Here is a 22806-nt window from a genome sequence, read left to right as displayed (position 1 = left end):
ATTTCTTATTTCGAAACTCGATTTCGACTAAAAACGTTACATTCGTTCAAATATACATATTTCAACGTATTTTATTGCTGCCATATTTGTTTTCGTTTAATCATTCACTATGAAAACAACTGTGCAAAGGCAGCAGGAGACGCGTGCGGCACGCAAATGACCTTCAACTTGATTTTTAATTAAGTTCAGTTCAATGAACTGAAACTGTCAACAACTCGTCGTCACAGACTTTTTCTTGTATGTTTCAATTTATAATTTCAATTTTATTTATTCTCTTTCACGCAAATTCTTCTGCATGTAAACAGTTGTTGTATTTATTTCTATCGTATACGTTTACCGTTAAAAAACACTTGAATTTTATGTTCTTTGCGATGTGTGAATCTATTTTTAGCATATATATGCATGTATGTATGTGGGTATCTTTTACGATGGCGCGACGTAAACGATATATTTGTTATTCATTTTGATGGGCGAATCAAATGGACAAGCTGCCTGAAAAAGAATAAAGCTAGGCGACGTTGCCAAATTTCATTTCAAAAACGATGATAACTACTTAGAAAACTGACGCAACGAATCCATGCTCTACCGTAAATATATGTTTAAAAATTAAAGTTTACAAAGTTTTTAGAAGATGTTATAAAAATAAGGATGAAGATAAAGATACATATGTATCTTTATTAACGATAGATTAAGACAGATAGAAAAATGTTCCATAAGCGTGCTTGGCTTAGAATAAATTGTTGTTTAACCCAATAAATATGTATTTTTTTTATTAACCCATAACTTTTATAGATTTGATCAGTCAAAGGCGACACCTTGCCAATGGCAATGTTGCCATATTTCACTTTGATGAACTTAGTGCACAGCTTAAAGCTTTCATCATGTTCAGCTCTCGTTGTTGGCGTTTTTTATCTAACCTAACTGTTCGGTGTATGTGTTAGCCATAATTTATGGAATTTAATTGGTTTTCTCAAGTTACTTTTCAGTCGCGTCTCGTACTTTATTGCTGCTCGTTTCACATAAATTTCAGGGTTTTTTTTCTTCTTTCGTTTCATCTTCAATTCTTTTCATCTTTCACAAAAATAACACATTTTTTCAATTTACATTTCAACCATATTTTATCCGCCCTTTTCGGTCATTTTTTTCTTCTGCTCTCTCCGTACCTCCCCCTTTGCCTTGGCCAACACCACCCACCGCCCACTGACAGCGTTAGACAAATTTTATTACCAGCTACCATTGCCACTTACCCGGAAATGCTTGTCGCACCCTTTCCACACAAATAAACAAGTAAACACACACACACACACACACACACACACGTATGCACATAAACTGTGGCAACCCTCTGGGGCTTTGCAGGCTTTTTCTTCATGGGTGTTATTATTATTCGTGTTCTTGCGCCCGGCTGGCAACCCTTGCGGCAGGTTCTTTCGTACTCACCAAAATTGTTGCATGTCAACTCACCCGCACACCACACTAGAATACACCATACCACACAACATCACAACATCATGCATAGTTTTTTTATTTCCGCTTTTTTTTTCCATATAAATTTCAACAGCAAGTAGCTTGGGCAACCCTGTCAGGGTGAAGGAAAATCCGTTAGCAGGAAGGATGTTTCAATTTCTATTTTGTTTTATTCCTCTCTTCCTGTTTTTATCGCTCGTTTGTGTGCGTGTGTGTGTGTGTTTGTGTGTGTGTGTGTGTGCAAATGACAGAAACCTCCCCAATTCCCCAGCTCTACGTGCTCTCCCATGTTTTTGCTTAGAAAAAATACAGCTGGTGAAAATTGGCATCGTCGCATTGCTAGCTATTTCCCTTTTGTTATCGTTGCTAGCCTTTTGCTTTTCGAATAGAACTGTTTTTCTAGCGATTTCTTTTGCTACCTACTCTTCAAATTTGCAGGACTTTTTATTTATTTAAGACTCTCCTTTTTGCCATCTCTTTGAGCTAAGCTCCAAATTGTTTTGCCTCTATTGTTGTTGTTGTTGTTGTTGTTGTTTTTGTTGTTTTTCATTGTTGTGCAGCTTGTTTTTGTGATGTATTTTATATGTCGAGCTGATTGTGTTTATTGTTTGGGCACGTTACGTGACTATTGGACACGTACTTTGCGAATTGTACAGTAAACTCTGAATAAATGCTACCAGGCCTCGTGGGCAGACAATGAAATCAACCTAAATAGTGGGCGTGGCATTGAATATATTGAAAAGAGAACAATGAGGCGAAGGATTTTAAAATGCGAGTTGTGTTTGAGAAAAAAATTCCCCAAAAATTACAGAGATAGCATTTCATTGAGAGAAAAATGGGAAAAAGAGAATAATAAATAATCGTGTAAACTGCAATTATAGATTAGAAAAAGTAACCATAATTAAAGAAAAGATATTAAATAAGAACATAATCTAATATCTAAAAAGATTGTAATTTCAATATATTTTGTACGCTTAATTTCAATTCTGCGATTATTTTTCATACTAAAAAGTTTGATTCAGAGCCAATTTTAATATTTTATTTTACATTTGTACAGGGTATTTCAGTTAACATGAGACGTCTCGTCTGAGCCTATTGAGTGTATATACTCTCGTTCAGTATCAACAGTTGAGTCGGTCTTAGATCGGACCACAATATAGCATATAAGAATGAACGGTAGAAAATCAATTGCTTGTACGAAGAACTTATTTAGTTTTGAAGATATCTTAACAAAACTCAGCATTTAACACTTTCATCTGCTCTCTATGTCCAATCTAATCAATATCTACAGTACCATAAACATTCTATAAGAATTATCAGTCGAAACAGAGTTAAGTTTACAATCTATCTCAGAAATAGGCAATTAAATATATTGATTAGCAACTCTTTAGTTTTTGCGAGAATGTTCAACTTTTGCAAGCTCTACTTTCAATTATTTGACATGGAATTGACCTTTTCGCATTGTGACACCTTAAATATACTCTAACTGCGTACATTTCATTTTTTGTTTTGCCTATTTAAATGGACTGAAAGCCGCGGGCGTTGCGTTTTAATTACTGACCTATTTTCCGTGCTGCTGCTAAACGTTTCATTCATTGCACTAGCTTGCGGCGCTGTTGCCAAACTTCACAGGCAAGGCTTTAACGCGCCAAACGATTTAAAGAGCGGCAACCCGAGTGTTTCCATTTTTTATATATTATGTGCTAGAAAGTAAATATGCTTTATGTACGCTCTGTACATGCAATTATGCAAATTTACATAAACATAACCTACTAACTAAGCACGCTATTGAAACAAATGCAGCCCCGGTTAACAGTACTCTTGCTTCTTCCAGCTGGCGCCCTCGCTTGTTCTATCTCTCTCTTGCTCTCGCTCTCTCTCTCGCACACACACACACACACACAGCAAAAATAGTTGACCTCATTTTTTAGGACTGTGCACAATTTTACTGCAACGTTTTTTTCTTCTCTTGCATTCACTGGGGCGCCGCCTGGCAGGCGTTTGTTGCCGCTGCACTCCCCCCGCCCACTCCTCTATTGCCAACACAATCGAGCTGCGCTCATTTTGCATGCATGCATTTGGCAACTCTGTCGCTCTTTTGCTGACGTTGCAGATGGCTTGAAGGCGGGCAAAGTGAGTGGTGGGCGGCTGGTGAGGAGGCGGGGGCGGGGACGGTAGGTGGTGTCCTACATTTTGGGCTTTGTTTTGTTTTGAGCCTTCATAAAATGCAAGCAGGTGGCGCAGAAAGCGTTTGCATTGCTTTTCAAAAAAAAAAAAAAATTCCGTCATTGAGGGAATGCATTTTGTGGCTCTTCCTGCCCCTTGCCAGCTGCTTGATAGTTGTTGTTGTTGCTGTTGTTGTTGTTGCCACATTTCATTCACAATAACAAACAGAAGATTTTTTCCATTTGACTGCTCGCTGTTGCTTTTCACATTTTTTTCCACGTCCTTGTGCTAAATACAACAACAAGCCGCCACAGCATGCCGAAGGAGGTTGAAAATGCGGCAAAAATCGATAAAGCAATTAATGCAAAAGTGGCTGGCAACCCCCACAACAAGAGCAGCAACCCTGCATACAAAAATAAACAGCCACCCACCCATCCACAAGGGCCCAACCCAACCCAACCCGACCGCTTTGTATTCTTTTTCAACGTTTGCGTCTATCCACTCTTCTCCGCACTCTTCTGTTTGTTATTTGTTTTTTCTTTTGTTTCATTCTTTTTCTGTCGTGTTTATTACTTTCTTGTTGTTTTTGCTGCTGCAACCCTCGTTTGTCGACAGCGACGTCCGTGGCGTTGCCATGCGGGCCCAATTTCGTTGGGTGGGCAGCAGCGTGCATAAGAGCGAACGAGATGGCAATAGCCATCGGTGCTGCTTAAGCGCGTGCTTTACTTTAATGAGAATATGCTGTACGCGTGCTGCATTTGTGTGCGTGTGTCTGTGTAAGTGTTTCGGATGACTTTAATGTATTTCAATTCATAATGGTTTTTCCCTAACTTCAGACCTTTGCTTTGGGCCCCTCAAGTGATATTTTGGCGAATTTTCATGGGAAAATAGCTTTTATTTGAATTCGTAAAAATGTATATTTTGTTTGTAGCATGCTTTCAAATTTAACAAGCTTAGAAACTTCATTTGCCGCTTGTTGACCATAGAAAAAGGAAGAAGATAAAGCAATACGAATTTTTCAAATGGAAATACAGCATTTTCCTGCTCCATTTATTAAAACTGTGTTTTTTAGACCAGAGCCTTGTAGAGAATATTATTATTGTTACGCATAGAAGACATCTTCGATTCGATTAAGTATATATATTCTTGTTCAGCATCATTCGTTGCTTTGCAAAATAGATACGACTTACTGTAACAGGTAGTAGATATGTTGCAACTGTCCAGATCGTCCTGTCAAACTCGGCAATTATTAGTTTTACTAATGGTCCTTATATATAGGACATATCTTATCGGACTACCTTATATACCAAAGTTTTTTTTCTGGCATATTTAGTATTTTCAATACGTTCTTAAGATCTTAACAATATGCAGATATGTAAAATGTCTGAAAAATTCAATTGAATTCCAAATGGAACTCCACATGATTCATATTTCAACATATATAACATATGAAATTTCTACACAGCATAAACAATTTTGTGCAATTTTTCTTGTCGGTAATCCCTTTTGCAATGTTCCCATTTGGAGATTATTGCTTTGGTTTAGGTTGCCTGTCTCCCAACAATATTGATTAACTTTTTGCTCCGTTTTAACAACAAAATCCCTGGCAACATTCATCCTACGAAAGCTGTCAGAGCTGCCTTAAACTTAAAGTAGATATAAAGCCCCAAGTTCTTCCACTTTATTGTTGCTGTTGCTGTTGTGGCTGCCACTGCAAGTGACAAGTCAAATTTCCCTTGCTGCCCCCTCGACGTAAAAGCCAATATGAGAAAAGTTTTTGTTGGCCATTTTATGTGCGTGTGTGTGTGTTGCCCAGCAGGAGGCTCCTTTCGGCCAAATGCCATAAACGATATTGGCCCGCACATTTTTTGGCAACGTGCCCAAAGTAACTGTCAAACCTGAAGCTAGGCAAACATGTGAGCAAAGATTCTTATAGAAACCTATACAGAAACTCAGTCAGCACCTTGGCAATGTATATGATCACATTTTACTCGATTACTCGATTACATGCCTAAAATACTCAAAAAAAAATACTCAAAAAATACCATAATAAACATATATTATATAAAATAAAATAAAAGTTTATCATAAATGCATTACAAATCGATCAAAGTTCGATATATTCTAAAATACCTAATAACGTTTCATATAGTTTGATTCCACTATGCTGATCATTTGTTACATTTACAAACACACACATTCTGCGATTCCATTAGCAAGTGTCAGTTGTCGGTAACATATGAAATTAACAAATGAAATATCAACATTTGTTGCAAATGTGTAAAATGTGGTTTCTTATGGAAAAGCGTACACGCAACATATTTCACATTCGCAAAACAAATGTAAGAAATGTTGCTTGTAATAGGGCTATTATTCATTTTTATTAAAATATCTATTATATTTTTGAAGCCAATAATAAGCATGATTAACTCGATGTGTACCTGTAGCATCAAAAATGTATTACAGGACAAATCAATCTTAAGAATATTTATGGCGTCAGCTAACGCGAGAAATAGAAAACGTATAAGGCGCGTTCCAAAGGATAACACGTGTCCTCCACAGGCATTCTGTGTATCCTTTTCTATGTATGTATATGCCCCGCATAATTTGTTTCCAACGACCCTTGGTACTTGTGTGTGTGTGTGTGTGCGTGTGCGTGTGTGTGTTCGTGTGTGTGTGTATATGCTATGCTTATATGTATGTGTGCACTTACATATAAATATAGTCTGTCAGACTTGGCCCAAACCCAGGCAGCCTCTTCACACAAACACACACGCACCCGCCCACACACACACACACACACACACACACACACACACACACAGACACGGGCAGCGGACGTCGCCAACTTTTTATGCCTTTTGCTTGTGCAAGTTTTCAACAACTTTTTGCATATTTCAAACCTGCGCCCGCCCACCACCCACCAGCCACATTACTGTGTATACATATTTTATAAGTTTCGCCCCAGCTTGGCATCCGTTAGAAGAAGCCCCCTGGCTTTAGTTTAGTTATTTCTCATCATCATCATCATCATCATCAGCATCATCATCAGCTGCAGCCTCAACATTTCGCCATTCCTCTTTGACTTTGTCGTCGCGCTCGTCTTTGTTCGCATTCCACATTTTTCCCACGTTCGCTTGACGTGTGGGCGGGGTTGGGATTAAGGTTGGGCTTGGGGTTGTTATGGAATCCCAACCCCCACCGCCAAGTAAATAAAAAGCTGCTTAAAACGAGCATCAAGCGACTTGCCTTGAGTGAAGCGTTGCCACATTGAGTGAGGGCTGTTCCATTCAGCCCATTCCATTTCATTTCATGTTGCCTTTTACCGTTGTCCTTCTCCAACTCCTGCGCTTTAATATCGCATTTCGTTTCGTTGCTTTAAATCATATTTGAACGCAAAGTGCAAAGTTGATCCACAACTTTTTCCCCATTGTTTAATGTTATTTGTTTTATTTCTTTATCGAGCACATTTTCTCTAGCCACATTCTTTAAGTTCTTTTAAGCATGTCAAAGTTTTGCAGTTTTTTGTGCATGAAACTTGGCCGAAGCACTTTAATTTGCATTACTGTACTTAAATGCGTTAAATGGCAACTTAGCTATAATTAACTTTGAACCTTGAACCCATGGAAAATGGCTGGGAAAGGGTGTAGAAGGCAGAAGGAAGCATCTGCGACCCTATAAAGCTTCGATAACCGATTCGACCTAGCCAAGTCCGTCTGTGTTTTCGATAATCGATAACTTTACCCGTTTCCAAGCAATCGTTATCGAAATTCTACTTTTAATGCAAATCTATTGGTTTTTAAGAGTTAGACTCCGCAAATTTGAAGAGTATATCCAGACAAAGTATCCTTTATTTTCTAGCTATAACGTTCCCGTTATTCAAAAGTGCAATTCCTCGTTTATCGATCGATGATCGATGATCGTTTGCCAGCATATTTTGTAAATGTATTGATTGTGTGGGTTTGATTATGACAGGTCTTTAAATATATGTTGTAATGCCTGTAATTGGCTTAAATTAACTTTACAACATTAAAGTTTAATGTAATTTAATCGCCTCAACTCACACAAGGAATACAAGAGCACGAAAAGTTAAACGTTTTCAATACGCGCTCAAATTAAATTTAATATAAAAGTCAATAAAACTAAACACATAATTTATAGTATGTACATAAGTACATATTTGTACATACGTAATTACAATGCTCTGCCATTTATTGCACATGCTGGCATTCAATTTTGATGTCGAGGGGCCTTTGGCTGTCTGTCCACGTTGGCCACGTGCCCCGTTATCCTACCTGTTGCCAGTTGCCAGTTGCCCGCAGTCCTTTCTGTGGTTGATGAGTTCCCGCTGCTTTTTGGCAGTTCTTGCAACGTGCAACGACAAGCGGCAGCTGTTTTTGGCTGTAACCGCAAAGCGAAGACAACGAGACAACAACTGGAATCCTTCAACTTTGGGCAGGACGACAGGAAATTATAAGTGCGGCCACATTGCGATTGAAGGCCCTGCCAGCCAGGCTCGGAGTGCAGCAGTTAAATCAAAACATAACTATGTGTTCGACTGGCAGATGCCCTGTAAACAGATTTACAAGCTGTTTAGCTAAACGATAAAAGGGCTGCAACAAATCATGTTTAATTCAATATTCAATTCTTCATTCCGTTTTCATATAGATACTAATTTTGATTGTCAATTTTCGCATTTAACATTTGCTACATTTGCTACAGCAACATCATATTTAGTAGGCCAACCGCTATGGTCAACATTTGTTACATTTACAAACATCACATTCTGCGATGCCATTAGTAAGTGTCATATGAATGAAAGTACATGCAACAAACTTCGCATTCGCAAAAAATGTGTGAAATGTTAATAGTGGAATTAGGCTATAAGGCAACATACAGGCACGCTTTAACATATTTATCTACTGCTTCAAAAATCGAGTCGATTAAATAAGATCTTCTCCTCTTCGCTTCTTTAACTTGCGTTTGTAAACAAATACTTATTTTTTGCTTGAACATTCAGAGAAAACTAAATTTTGGTTCACTTAAAATGATTTGCATAAATTATGCGACCCTCGCGTCGTGTGTGCAGGGTATAAAGAAGTGCTTATTCCCCTTGGCGCGTACCAAACAAGACATTGCCACTGCACTTTACGCTCTCACATGCTCTCCCTTCGCCCCTTGCTCTCTCGCGATCAGCAGAGCAGGTGCTTGACTTGCGGCAAGCTGTTCGAAATTTCAATAAGAAAAAAAAAAACACACACACACAAATACAACCTGCAATTGCGGTTCGCTGTCACATGTTATTTTGTTCTTCTCTTATTTGTTTTTCTTGTTTGTACACTTTTTTTTTTTTTGACATCGAGTTGTGTTCCTATATTTTTGTGCACTTGTCAATGTATTTATATATATATATATATATATATATGTACACCAGCAACTAGGTCAAACACTTTATCTTATCGGACTTCTTTCTGATTATGGATAAGTCAACTGCAAACATTTGATGGCCTTAAATTCCAACAGGTGGCGCCCGCGATATCGTGGCTGTATAACAGTATATACATTAGATATGCACATACATATACATATAGCAGAAGGAATTTTATGACGTATTACAACAGAATAAGTATAACACACACATGTGCACACATACATACACACATATTGTTATAGCTGAAAACAAACGGTTTTCGTTTGCTTTAATGGGTGAAATTACACCAGCACACATACATACACACACACACATATATAAAATATCAGAATTCTTGAAATTCTTTAAATATATTATAAGTCTTATCAGTCAATGAAAATAAATCAAAGTGTTCTAATTTGTTCTTTCCTCTCAAATTGCGTTATGTCTGTGTACACATACATACTATATGCATATGCATGTATGTATGTGCAATTGTGTGTGTGTTTCATCGATTATCAATATTGAGTGCATGACCTCAATGATAGCTGCTAGTGTCTGTAGCAACAATAACAAGAACTACAACAACAACAACAACAACAACAATAATAATAACCAGAACCCATAGCCATAACAAAAACAAAGGCGATTCGATTGGAAGCTTCGTAATTCCATGGAATACACATACATACGCACGCACATGTACACGTATGTACAATTACATATTCATGTGTGCGTGTGTTTATAAGAATTTACATTAATAAATTGCGTTGCAGCTGGTGTGTTTCGATTATTGTTTTAACGATTCAAATAATGCATATTTTAAATATTTGCAATTTTAAAATGTTGCACATTAATGCATTATTCAAAGAAGCGAGCAGCTGTATAAAGTCTTAAAAAGCATAAAGGGGAACGCAAGAGAATGAAACACACAGCGCAGTGCCTCTGCAACTGTAAGCAGTAGACTGTAAAACTGTGCGCTTCATTTATCAAGAGCTTGGCAAATGTTTTCACAGTGCTAATTACCAAGAATTGAACGTCTTTTGTTTTTTTTTTTCATGAATATTGCAAGTATTTATTTATTTATCCACTGCATGACCCCAAAAACAAAGGCCTTGCGCTAATAAACTAAGCAAAGAGAATTGTCTGAATTTGTATAACATTTGAAAAGCAGCAGCAACAGCAACAACAACAAACTAGAAGCAGAACAACAATTGGAGCCGAGAAGAAATAACAGCAATTAAAGTCATACAAATTAAAGCAAAATCAAAGCGTAAACTCATTTAACCTTCGAACATGCAATCACAACAAACACGTGACCATGAATAATATTGTAGTTATGTTGTTCTCAGGAGCAGATAAACGAGGCAAAGTTGGAATGTAAAAACAAAAAGCTACTCGAGAAAATGATAAAATTGACAGCTAACGGTCAAATAACAACATTAAGTTGTGAGCATGGGATGAAGAGCAGGGGATGTGTGTATGACAACAATTTGCTGTAACGGCATTTAATTGCCATGTTAGCTAACAGAACCTAACACTGTTGTTAACAGTTTCGCTGCTGTGGGGCAAACAGACAATTGCAGTAATTTTAATTGTTTGTCGCAATGACCTTGACCGACAGCGAGAACTGCTGTGAGCGCTTAATGAGCAATCTGAATACTCAATCATAATAATAAAGTTGCTCATAAAAATAGCAAACCTCACGTTAAATTAAATGGCAAACAGACCAAACACACACACACACACGCACACATTTGAATTCATTTATTCATTTTGTGGTGATTTCGCTCACATTATATTTCAGATTTATTTTTATTGTTGTTTTAGTGGCGATATCAACAAACAGAACACAGCGCAGACTGCGTGGCAGGCAAAAGTCGTAAAACATAAAGCAGGCAAGAGCTGACAGCAAAAAAAAAATAATAAAAAGCAAAAAGAAAAAGCAACAGCAAAGCAAGAAGAAGAAAATAAGTTGCTCGCGTGGGCGTTGGCAGCGCTGCTCGCGTGTGTCCGCCACCAGACATATTGCATGTAAACGTACTCTCTCAACAAAAGAGAGTGGGCGGCGAGCACGAGAGCAAGTATGGAGTGTGAGAGCTTTTTAAGTTGATTAAAAGTGCGGCAAAGGCTCTGCGCTCTGTAATTGTGTCAACTAGCGCGCGAACGTGTGTGTCTGTGTGTGTGTGCGAATGAGTGGGCATGGAATGGAAATGTGTGTCACGCCCTCACAGGCATGCAAAACAATTAAGAAAGCTCGATCGAGTGTTCTTGACTAGCAAATACCTCCTGAATTCAGGTGTGAATTAATTAAAAATGTGTTACAGAGTTAAAGTTGACGTGCTAAAATCTTGTTTCATTCATGTTTTGTGAGATTTTCAGTTCTAGATTCAGTTTATAGTTAAGTAAAAGCAAGTTCTAAGCGCTCTTTCTTACTAGTACAGGGTATAAGAGACACCCGACATGCATACATCGATAGCTTAAGTCTTTGCTTAGGTGAATTCCTATTGTATTTATTTGCAGACGTGTGTTTAATTAACAATGTTTGTAAACAATGCTTTCCAATACTGAGCCAAATGAGCTGCGGCAAAGGGAAGCTTATATTCATGATTCCCCCTAGCACAAAAGTGATTAGTATAATTATATATATCCGTATGTGTTTCAGTTCCCAAGAGCTGAATTTAATAGTAGAAGCAATTTTCTGATATTCAAAGTATACCGATAAATAACCCTATTTCGAATGTGTAAAAGCCCAGTTTTGAATTAATTTATAATTGAACTAATAAGCATTAAGCATTAAAATTGGGAAATTCAAGCGAGAATTTCTTAAAACTAACAATAATAATAATGTTTTGCGAGCTGGTTGATATAAATTCCAGTGGCGTCGTTCAGCGGGGCGTATGCGTAATTCGCTTCTAATGGGGATACAGGCCTTACAAAAGATATCATAGCTTGAATCAAACCACAAAATATATACAAAGCTCTCGTTAGACAATTGATTGGGGCAAGTTTGGCAAGGGGATGCGGTTGTTGATGGGAGATTGCAGTCTGCTCTTTGATTATGATTTGAATATTGTTGTTGTTGTTGTTGTTCTTGCGAGCCAATGTTTGACCATTTACCACAATGCATGTGCTCATAGAGAGAAACTCAATTGTTCATTGCGCTGTTATTGTGTGTGCTATATATGCAAGTTGTGTGTATATTATATATTTACATATGTAGCTAGTTTTACGATGGACTGTTTCTCGGCAGACATTGACAATGCTTATTGGCAATGAAAATTGGTAGATGTTGAAATAGATGATGTTAATAAATGTTGATTAATATTGATGCACAAAAGTACCTTCTCCTGCATGGAAAGATACATTGTACATGATTAGCTATGCAGATACATACTGGACAGACATATTAATATTTGAGCGTGCGACAGATGCCAGACGAAAGGTAATTATCTTGATGTCAATGCCACAGAAGCAGCTGATGATCTCTTTATGGCTTATAACTTAATGGTTATATTAAATTTTAAGTATAATATTAAGAATTAAAAGGTAGAAACTTTAAGAAATAGAAAAGATCAGGAACTGACATCGTACTTGAAAATGCGTTAGTTTCGTTTGCAAATATATTCCATGACTAAATTCCATAAAATATTGGTGGCTGATAATGATATTTTATTTCATGTGTAAACAAAGCATTTGCAGAAAGTTGATTAACTGTGAGCAGCGGGAATCTAATTGGGGGCCAAGACAATAAATAAACAAACGGGAAATTTATCCTCTATTAATAGAACATAACTTTAACCTCTTGCTGCTTATTGATTAAAGTTAATTAAGAAGGTGAAATGATTCTTCAAGCGGATTCGTTGGATATTTAGCCAAACAGATAAACGCACACACACACACACACACACACACATCCGAGCACCAGACATATGGCTGAGATAAACGGCAACGGCGTCTGGGCTGGCCAGGGAGACAGTTAACCGCCCGAACAGGATGAGTGTAGGTCGAACGGGTGTATAGAAGTGGGGAAGGGGAAGGGGCAGGGGGCTGTCGCAGCTGCCACATGCCGTGCAGTGGTCGCCCGTTGTCGGATTGTCATGGCAACAGACGCAGATACATTCGCACAGGATATGTAGAGATACGTACTTATACAAATATATGTAGATACTGCGCGACAGACACGTGCATGAATAACGCACATTGAGATACATATATGTATACATACAGATACATAGCTGTATTTATGTGCAAGTACATATACATGCATGTAATGTGTGACAGATTAGTTGCCAGACAGGATTTGTGCTGGGTTTGAGATACTCAACCGGGCTGTGTTTCAATCTGTATACACACACACACACTCACACACACACGTACACACATACTTGCACAAAAGGCCATTCGATTTAATGTGGCGCTTGTCTAGCCAAAATGTTTCAACGCTTTAAAAACGCTTGAATGACCCAAAAGCTTTAATTAAACCCATTCCGGAAAATTGCCAAGGGTTGTTATTGATTTTTCCGCAGCATTTTCGCACACAACCACCCCCTCTGCCCCTCCCCCACCACAAATTTAAATAACTGTGAAAAGCTGTTGTCGACGTTTCGGCTATGCTAATGAAGTCCCATTGTCGCTCTCTGTGGGCCACGCCCACTCACATAAAGATAGAGCAGGGGAATTAATTCACATTTAACAGAAGGAAGAAAAAAAAAGGTAGAAACGTGCCTCGCATTATAGATTAGCATAATAAATACAAAGAATGAGCAACCGATGAATAACAAAAATTAAATCTCACATTCAAAACCGAGTGAAATTTAAAAAACTTTGGCAACTCAATAAAATACGTGATTTATTCGTGGAGAAACCCAATTTTTTTCAGTTTAAGAACTTTTTACAAACTAAGCAATCCAGAAAACAAATTTAGAAAATGTTTGTAACAATTTTTGGCTTATTCCTCAGAAATAAATGGAAATTTCTGAAAAGGAAACTTTTTCTATTTTTTTTTTTTTTTGTAAATTTGTTGAGCCTCAATTAAAAGATCCTCGAGTAACTTATGTACCTTAAATAAATGCTGTAAATGCTGTAAGAAAGCAATTTCAGGTTCCTTAAACTTTGGTAATGCATAGGCAATGTGTATATCTTATAAAAACCGCTCATGATAACTGATTAGATAAGTTATGTAGTAGCAAAAATTATATTATAGTTATTTAATTAGTTTAGTGCTTTACTCTCACATTAATTCGCACGTATTTATTGATATTGGATACGTATTCTGGAAACACAACATTGTCGCATTTTTTTGATATCCGCTTCTAAGTTTTGAGGCACGCTCATAATCAGCATCTCGAGTTGGTTTTATTTTGTTTTTTAATTAATTCGACTTTCATTATTTATGTTATATTTAATGCATTTACAAGCCTTGTTTATTTATGTTCTACCATTTCTCTGTTCTTTCTCTTTTTTCTTGCAGACCCTCCCCAAATAAACCAAAACAAAAAAACTAAATCACAAAAGTTAGTTTTCACAAAAGCTGATATCTCAATTACATACGTCACATACGTCGTTTTGCAACACTGAGCGACGCGCGCGCGCATTATGCGTTACGTTAATAGGCAAAGCGCGCGTGCCGTGGAACGCAGTGAATCGAAACGCAATTGCTGCCGGACTGCGCGACGATGAAATGAAACGCATACAGCTGCAGCAACAACGACAGCGACAACAACAACAACAACAACAACAACACACCAGCATATGGCAGGCGAAAATGTTGTCGCACATTGAGGAAAATGCATCGTTTTCTTAACATACAGCAAAATATAAAATTACGCAACTATCATCAGTTACTTTTGTATTTTGTTGCTGTTCCATTGGCTGCCACTGCTGCTGGAGGAAGACGACGAAGAGGAGGCAGAGACGACGGAGATCGAGACATATTTGTGGGTGGGAAGAGCGGCAGCAGCAGCAGCAGCAGCAGCAGCAGAAGCAGAAACAGAAACAGTAGCAATCATAACGTAACGATCGTAACGTAACATAACGTAACGTAACGTAACGTAACATAACGTGACGCACACAGAAGCAAATAGTAAACGATAGTTGGTTCTCTTATTGTTTAGCCCAATACACACGTACACACACTTTACCCAACGCTGCCACTGTTCCTAAGACAACAACAAACAAACAAATAAACAACCTATCATCGTAATCGTAGTTTTAACGCAACCATTAAGCAAACAAAACGTAACATAACGTAACGTAACGCGAGACGCCTCAACATTAGCTCCTATGCCAACGTTTTTGATCATCAGCATCGCCATCAGCATCGATATTATTATCATTATGCATATGAAACACGATATATGAACGCCCATGCTCATCATACATTTGACACTGCAAGCAACTGCAACAGTTAAATCGATAAGAACAATTAAAACAACAACATTTGCGAAGCATAAAACAACAACGTGACGTTGTTTTAGTGTTTCGTTACCCATTGACCTTTTGCCGCACAGCTGGCAAGGGTAAAATATGGCAACACCGCAAGTCAAAGACTTGGTGTTGCGCTCGCCAGCTGGCTCCTCCGATACCATCACATTTGCCTGGCCACTGCAGATTGGACATGGACAGGATAAGCATGACAATGGCATCGATATCATCGACACAATTAAATTCGTCTGCGATGAGCTGCCATCAATTTCATCCGCATTCGAGGAGATTAACCTCAATCACATTGACACTGCCTGCTATAAGACTATGACAAATCTTGTCGATCGCTTCAACAAGGCTGTCGACAGTATTGTTGCATTGGTAAGTACCATTTATCAATACAAATGTAAATTTAGTTAACAAACATTGACATAATGAATCACTTTTTGGAAAGGTTGTTATTTAACTTCGGTCCTATTCGAGAAATTTTGTAAGGCAGAATCAACTGGAAAGCGACATATATTTACTTGTCCCTGTTTATTCCGTTTGTAATCCTATTCGTAAACGAAGTCTCGTATTGGACTATCCCTTTACGTTTTTTACAAAAGTAATACCATTTCCATTTCGTAACTTTGCTCTAAGAGCTTTCAAATAAATAACTTCAAGTAAAATTATATTTCTAAAGAAGAGTGTTTCATTTTCATATGTTCCGTTTGAAAGAATCGATTCAATCGATGGCTCATTCAATACGCCTGACCTGTTCTTGAAAGTTGAAGGTTTACAAGTATTTCAAAAAAGAAATCAAATGTTTTTTCAAAAGTGGCGTACGAAGTGCCGTCAACAGTTTCTGATACAAGATTTAAAGTGCTACCGAAATGAATAACTATTTTTCTGAATGATCTACATACAAGCTTTATTGGCATTCTAAACTGAGCTAATTATAAATTTCGATTATCACAGGAAAAAGGAACTTCACTGCCCGCCGAGCGCTTGAATAAGTTCGCTCACCCTAGCCTTTTAAGACACATACTGCAATTAGTTTACAATGCTGCCGTACTCGATCCGGACAAACTCAATCAGTACGAGCCCTTCTCGCCGGAGGTGTACGGGGAGACGTCGTACGAGCTGGTACAGCAAATGCTCAAACATGTCAACGTCAGCAAGGAGGACACGTTCATTGATCTCGGTTCCGGTGTGGGACAGGTGGTACTACAAATGGCCGGCTCGTTTCCCCTCAAGACATGCATTGGCATCGAGAAGGCGGACACGCCCGCTCGCTATGCGGAACGCATGGATCAGATCTTTCGACAGTACATGAGCTGGTTCGGCAAACGCTACTGCGAGTACAAGCTGATCAAGGGTGACTTTCTGGTGGACGAGCATCGCGAAAAGATCACCTCCTCGACGCTGGTGTTTGTCAATAACTTTGCCTTTGGTCCGACCGTCGATCATCAGCTGAAGGAGCGATTTGCCGATTTGCGAGATGGCGCTCGAGTTGTGTCATCCAAATCGTTCTGTCCGCTCAACTTTCGTATTACAGATCGGTGAGTAGTATATTGAAATATATTTGGAATAATGTGATTTATCTGATAATATATTTATTCCACAGAAACCTCAGCGACATTGGCACGATTATGCATGTGAGCGAAATACCGCCCCTGAAGGGCTCCGTTTCATGGACCTGCAAACCGGTTTCATATTATTTGCATGTGATCGATCGCACCATTTTGGAGCGCTATTTTCAGCGCCTGAAAACCAAGGGCGGTGATCATGAGCATGTGGGTAAGTAATTGGGGGCCGGGCCGGGCGGGGCGGAGATGTTAATGTACACAGCACACGTTCAGTCACAAATCAGTTTTGAATATCAATCACGATCAAATCAAATCAGTCAGTCATAAACCAGAACATGATCAATCACAATCAGTCACGATCAGTCATTGTTGATGACTATTCTAAGTTTCCGTTTGATCTTCAGTTGAAATAATCTCAAAAAGTTAGGTCTATGAATATATTGCCCGATCTAAGTATGAAGCTAAGCAATTTGATTTAAGTCTTAGGCCTTCTTTAAGTATATATGTAGGTATAATAATATTTAAGATGATTTTCTTAAAACTAAGAAAGCTGGTGTTGACTTTAACATTAATATTCGGTTCCTTAATTAACTTTTTTTTTTAAATATTTATTTTCTCTGTAAAATTCAAACTTTTGTTTATAAAAAAAAAGTCTAACACAATTGATGATTGGCATATATTTATGCTAGATTTCTGTTTTAAGCTCCATTAAATAACTGAAGAAATTTGTGCTGTATTAAGCAGTATTATTATAGCCATGGGATTTACTAGAAGTTATAGTAATTAGTTTGTATTTGGAGATTACTTTAATGTGGCTAATTCCTTTGTCTTTCGCAATATCTTTCAGGTACCGTGCGCACCACACGTGATCGCGCCAAACGTGAGGCCAACATTGGCCATCAAAACAACAATCACAATAACAACAACAATCACAACAACAACCATCAGCGGGAGCAGCGGGAACAGCAACGTGAGCGGGAAAGGGATCTGTTCAACGGCCCCGCCCAGCAGCGCAATCAATCGCAGTCGCCGGCAAATGTCAGCGGTGGCGGTGGATTAGCCGCCTCCAAGACGCGCCAACAGCTTGCAAGTGCGCAGCACCAGCAGCAGCAGCAGCAACAACAACAACAGATGCAGCAACGCAGTCTGGACATGGACAGCAGTACGGAGAGCGACGGTGAGGGCGAGGCGACCAATGGCAATGGCGGCAACACCACCACGGCCACCACGTCCACGTCGAATGGGCCAATGACGCGCAAGGTGTGGTCGGACTGGTGCAGCTCCAAGGGCAAGAGTTCACAGTCGGATGACGAGGAGAACAACAATAGCAATAGCAACAACAGCAACAGCCACCAGGGTCGCGGCCCACGCGCCATCACCACGCTGAAGAAGCGGAAGAAGCTAACGCGCAAAGCGGCTATTGCCAGCAAATCGGCGGCGGCCGCACAGCGCGAAGCGGAAGAGGCAGCTGCTGTTGCTGCAGTTACTGCATCCGCGACGTCTGCCTCGGCCAGCAAGGATTCCAGCAGCAAGGAGGATCAGCCGCGTGCTGCGAGCGCTGGACCCGGACGCAAGGGCCGCTTAAAGAAGGGACAACGTGGACGCAAATGCTTAAAGATTGCCGGCCTCGATGTGCTGCACAAGCAGACGGTGCTGAGCACCTCGCTGGATGCGATGACAAAGAAGCTGCCCGCAGCGCCGGGCACAGTTGACCAACAGCTGACGTCGCTGCTCACCGGCGACATGTCGCATCGCGAACTGGACATACCCACAGCGCCCCAGGATACGCCCTACGCCCTGCAAATACTGCTCGATGTGTTCCGCTCCCAGTATATGACCATGATTGAGCATATGCGCTCGAGCGCGTATCTGCCGCAGGTGCAGAAGCAAATTGCCCAGGAGCAGGAGCGTATGGCGCGCCTTAAAAACCGGGCCAATCAGCTGGACAAGCAGATCAAGGTGCTGATCGATGATAGCGTAACCCTGCTGAAGGTGCGCATGAATGAGCTGGGCATCAATGTGAACTCACCCAACGATCTGATTGCCCAGGCCAAGGAGATTGTCGGACGGCACAAGGATCTGCAGCATGCGGTCAGCAAGATGCGCAACGAGGTAACCGTCTACGAAAGCGAACAGAAACTGCTGCTGAGCAAGCAGCTGAAGCATCTGCCCGAATACCAAAAGCTCTGTGCCGTCGCCAACGGCGGCAATGGCAAGGTGAAGCTCGAGCTGCCGCACGAGCTGTCCGAAACTGCGGCCCAGGAGCTGGTGCTCAAGGAGATAGCCAATACGCTGAGCCAGCGCAAGAAGCTCTATGCGCAGGTCTCTACCATCGAACAGGAAACCAGCTCGCTGCAAAAGTCCGCCGAGGAGCGCAGCACAGCCAATGTGCTGCTTGCCCAGGGCACCAACATCAGCCTGGCTAGTAGCGCCCCAACAGTGGCAACGAATGCAGCAACGACGGCGACGCTGGCCAATTGTAACAAATTGGTAAATAACAAATCGTCGCGTCGCAGTCGCGAGCATCGAGCACGCTCGCAGGAATGGCCCGAGGTGCCGGAGGTGGGCAAGATACAGGAGAGCAATCCCGAGGTGCTGGCCCAGAAGATACTCGAGACCTGTCGCCAGGTCGAGGCGGGCAAATTCCAGCCGCCTCCAAGCACCATCAGCGCCGTCAACTTTATCAATGGCCAAAAGCCCAAAATGGAGCCCAAGACGACGCCGGCGCCCTACAAGGACAGCACTCTGATGCCGGCGCCCAAGCAACAATCGCAGCCACAACAACAACAACAGCAACTGCAACAACAACAACAACAACAACATCATGCTGTGCTGTTGCCCAAGTGCGAGCTGCCGGGACTGGGTCGCAAGCAGGAATCACCCAAGGTGGCCAACTTTGAGGATAGGCTGAAGAGCATCATAACATCAGCCCTAAATGAGGATCAGGAGCAGCGCAGCAAGGCAATGCCCATTATGGAGACGCCGGCTGTGCCGCTGCAATCGCCCGTCTCGAAACGCAGCAAGCAAATGGGCCAAACAACAACAACAACCGGCAACAGCTTGCACAACATTATCACCGTTTCAACGCAGGGCCTGATGCATTTGAATGCCAATACGACCATATCGCCTATAACGCCACCTTTGCCGGGTCCGCGTGCTGCAGCAGCTGCGTCGACGGCGCCGCCGCCGCCCGCCAATTTGCCCTACGGCAGCGCCTACATGAGCAGCAAACAGCAGCAGCTGCAGCATTTGTCGGGCAAATATGGCCAAACGGTGTCGCTCAAGGAGTCCAAGTATTCGCCAGCCCGACCAGGTGCATCAGCACCGCCGCCGCCACCACCACCACCGCCGACCTCCTCGTCCGCGTCGTCGTCGTCGTCGTCGTCGTCAGCAGCGCATATGGCCACGCTCTATGCTGGACACGGCTCAACAGCGGCGACAGCGCCCACAGTCGCTGATCTGGGCTTTCATCGGCGGCGTGCCTCGGTTAGCGCCAACAGCTACGAGCATTTTATGGTGCAACAACAGCAGCAGCAGCAACATGCGCTCATGTTGGCCCATGTGGCACAACAGCGGCTGCAGCATCAGCAGCAGCAGCAACAGCAGCAGCAGCAGCAGCAGCAACAACAACAACAACATGCACAACACGCGCCAATTGGACACCTTCATCATCATCATCATCAGGCAGCGGGCACATCAGCTGAGTTTAAGGCGCCAGCAGAGAATCTGCTGCAACGCTCCGGCAGTCGCGAACAACTTTCAGAGCAACAGCAGCAGCAGCAGCAGCAACAACAACAATTGCAACAGCAACACCAACACCAACACCAACAGTCACAACAACAACAGCCACACAGCCTGGATCTACTGCCGCGTGCCAGTTCGGCCAACTCGGACTATGCTGGTTATCGCGTGGAACGTCTGTCTGTTCGACCGCCCAGTCGGCCCAGCTCCAACTCCTCGCAGCCAGATTACACGCAGGTGTCGCCAGCAAAAATGGCGCTGCGTCGTCATCTCTCGCAGGAGAAGCTCAGTCAGCCGCCGCAGGCGTTGCCCACGCCACCGCCCATGTCGCTGGCGCCGCCGGTGACAGCCGGCAAGACCATCGGTGATCTGGTCAATGGCGAGATCGAGCGCACGCTGGAAATCTCACATCAGAGCATCATCAACGCGGCGGTCAACATGAGCACCGGCAGCTCCAGCAGCAGCAGCAGTGCTCATTTCATGGAACGCGCCTTCCTGGCCGAGCGCACCAACGACCGTCTGCTCATTAATCTGAATGCTCAACGGCCGGAGCGTGTGCACGTACGACCCTTGGGCGAGGATGCGCCGGATCCGCAGCCGACGAACTACAGCCAGGCGGCATCCAGCAGCAACAACAATCTGGCCACCTTGGCCCACGTTGCCTACGCCCACAAAACGCAGCCGGGCGCACGTGCCTCCTCGTCCTCTCGTTCTGGACGTGACTACCAGCCGGTGGCATTGCCGCGCGCGGAAATGATGGGCTGCATCGAGGCCTACTTCCACGAGGAGCAGCAGCAGCAGCAGCAACAACAACAGCAACATCAGAAGTCAAAGAGCACAGTCGGTGGTGCCAGCGCGCTGCGTGCACCACGATTGAATGGCGCCAATCCGCCATTAGAAGGTAAGTGCCAAATAGTATATAGTAAAAGTAGATTCCTAGGCAATCAGAAAGATCGTTAAGAAAATTAACGAACTTACCAATCAAACTAAAACAAAATAAAGTTTTAAGTTATAGGCTCGTTATGCAAATATGTGTTCCAATATGAACATATGCACATTTGAAAAACTATTCTATATTAAAATTATATTTATAATTCACGGAAGGAAATATTGCTATGAAAAAGTCCATGTTAACCCGAATTCCAGTTAGTTTTGGTTGGGAGAGGAGAAATAAACATGGTTATTTTCTGGGAGGGACTTAAGAAATAAATCAAAATCATTATTGGTTATAGAACTTTTCTCTTAGTTTAGAAAGTTCTTCCCTTAGTCAAGAAGTTAAGATAGCTTTACCCCTCTGTTGCCTCTCTAGAATTGGAGTAATCCAGCCAGGATATACATATATATCCTAGTTCCAGAAAGTTAGGATATATCAATATATAATAAAATATATATATCAATAACAAATTCCCCTCACTGAACCTTAGTCAAAAATATTTAATATTATATTATTCAAGCAAAATATAGGAGCAGCGTCAGATCTATATAAAGATTATCAAAAGTAGGTGGTATAGAAGATGATATTGATAAAATGATAAAATTCTAATCACCCCTTTTCATTAAACAATTAAAACATTTCTTATTATTGACCTTACTAATTAATTATTAAGTATAAAATTGTTATTAGGCATCTCATTTGATTTTCCTATTTACAAAAGCAAATTCTCGAAATACCCAAAAATATTTTATGTATATAAAGACTGACTCATTATATTTTCAGTTGAATTCCATTTATATATATATATATATTTAATATATATATATAAACAATACTATATTATAATACTATAAGAACATAAAAAAGTAATAAAAATAACCAATTTATGTATAAATCTAAAAAATGTAGAAAGAAGACTGAAAATGATGACATCAATATGTATTAGAAGTAATCGAACTAGAAGTAATCGAACTAGATGTACTCGTACTCGAGCTATACATACTATACAGCTAAATGCCAAACAACTATACTGAGTGGAGATACCTTTCCGTATTACACTGTTTGACAATTTACCAAATATTTCTGTGGCG

At 40.9% G+C, this 22806-nt stretch overlaps 1 protein-coding gene across 4 annotated transcripts in view; it reads left to right on the top strand.

The window, feature by feature from the left end:
* Positions 1–22806, top strand: part of gpp (DOT1 like histone lysine methyltransferase grappa) — a 46701-nt gene that overhangs the window by 18717 nt on the left and 5178 nt on the right. For all 4 annotated transcript variants that reach the window (XR_011416144.1, XM_002054686.4, XM_015172272.3 and 1 more), the window contains exons 3-6: positions 14517–15850; positions 16430–17013; positions 17079–17251; positions 17888–21682. Coding sequence is in view for 3 of the 4 variants with exons in the window: in XM_002054686.4 (XP_002054722.2) it covers positions 15572–15850; positions 16430–17013; positions 17079–17251; positions 17888–21682 (4831 nt within the window). In the remaining variant the exon portion in view is untranslated. The remainder of the gene's footprint in view (positions 1–14516; positions 15851–16429; positions 17014–17078; positions 17252–17887; positions 21683–22806) is intronic.

The sequence above is a fragment of the Drosophila virilis genome, chromosome 2 (genome assembly GCF_030788295.1).
Source record: "Drosophila virilis strain 15010-1051.87 chromosome 2, Dvir_AGI_RSII-ME, whole genome shotgun sequence".
NCBI classification, from domain to species: domain Eukaryota; kingdom Metazoa; phylum Arthropoda; class Insecta; order Diptera; family Drosophilidae; genus Drosophila; species Drosophila virilis.
This window is presented reverse-complemented; position numbering and strand designations above follow the sequence as displayed.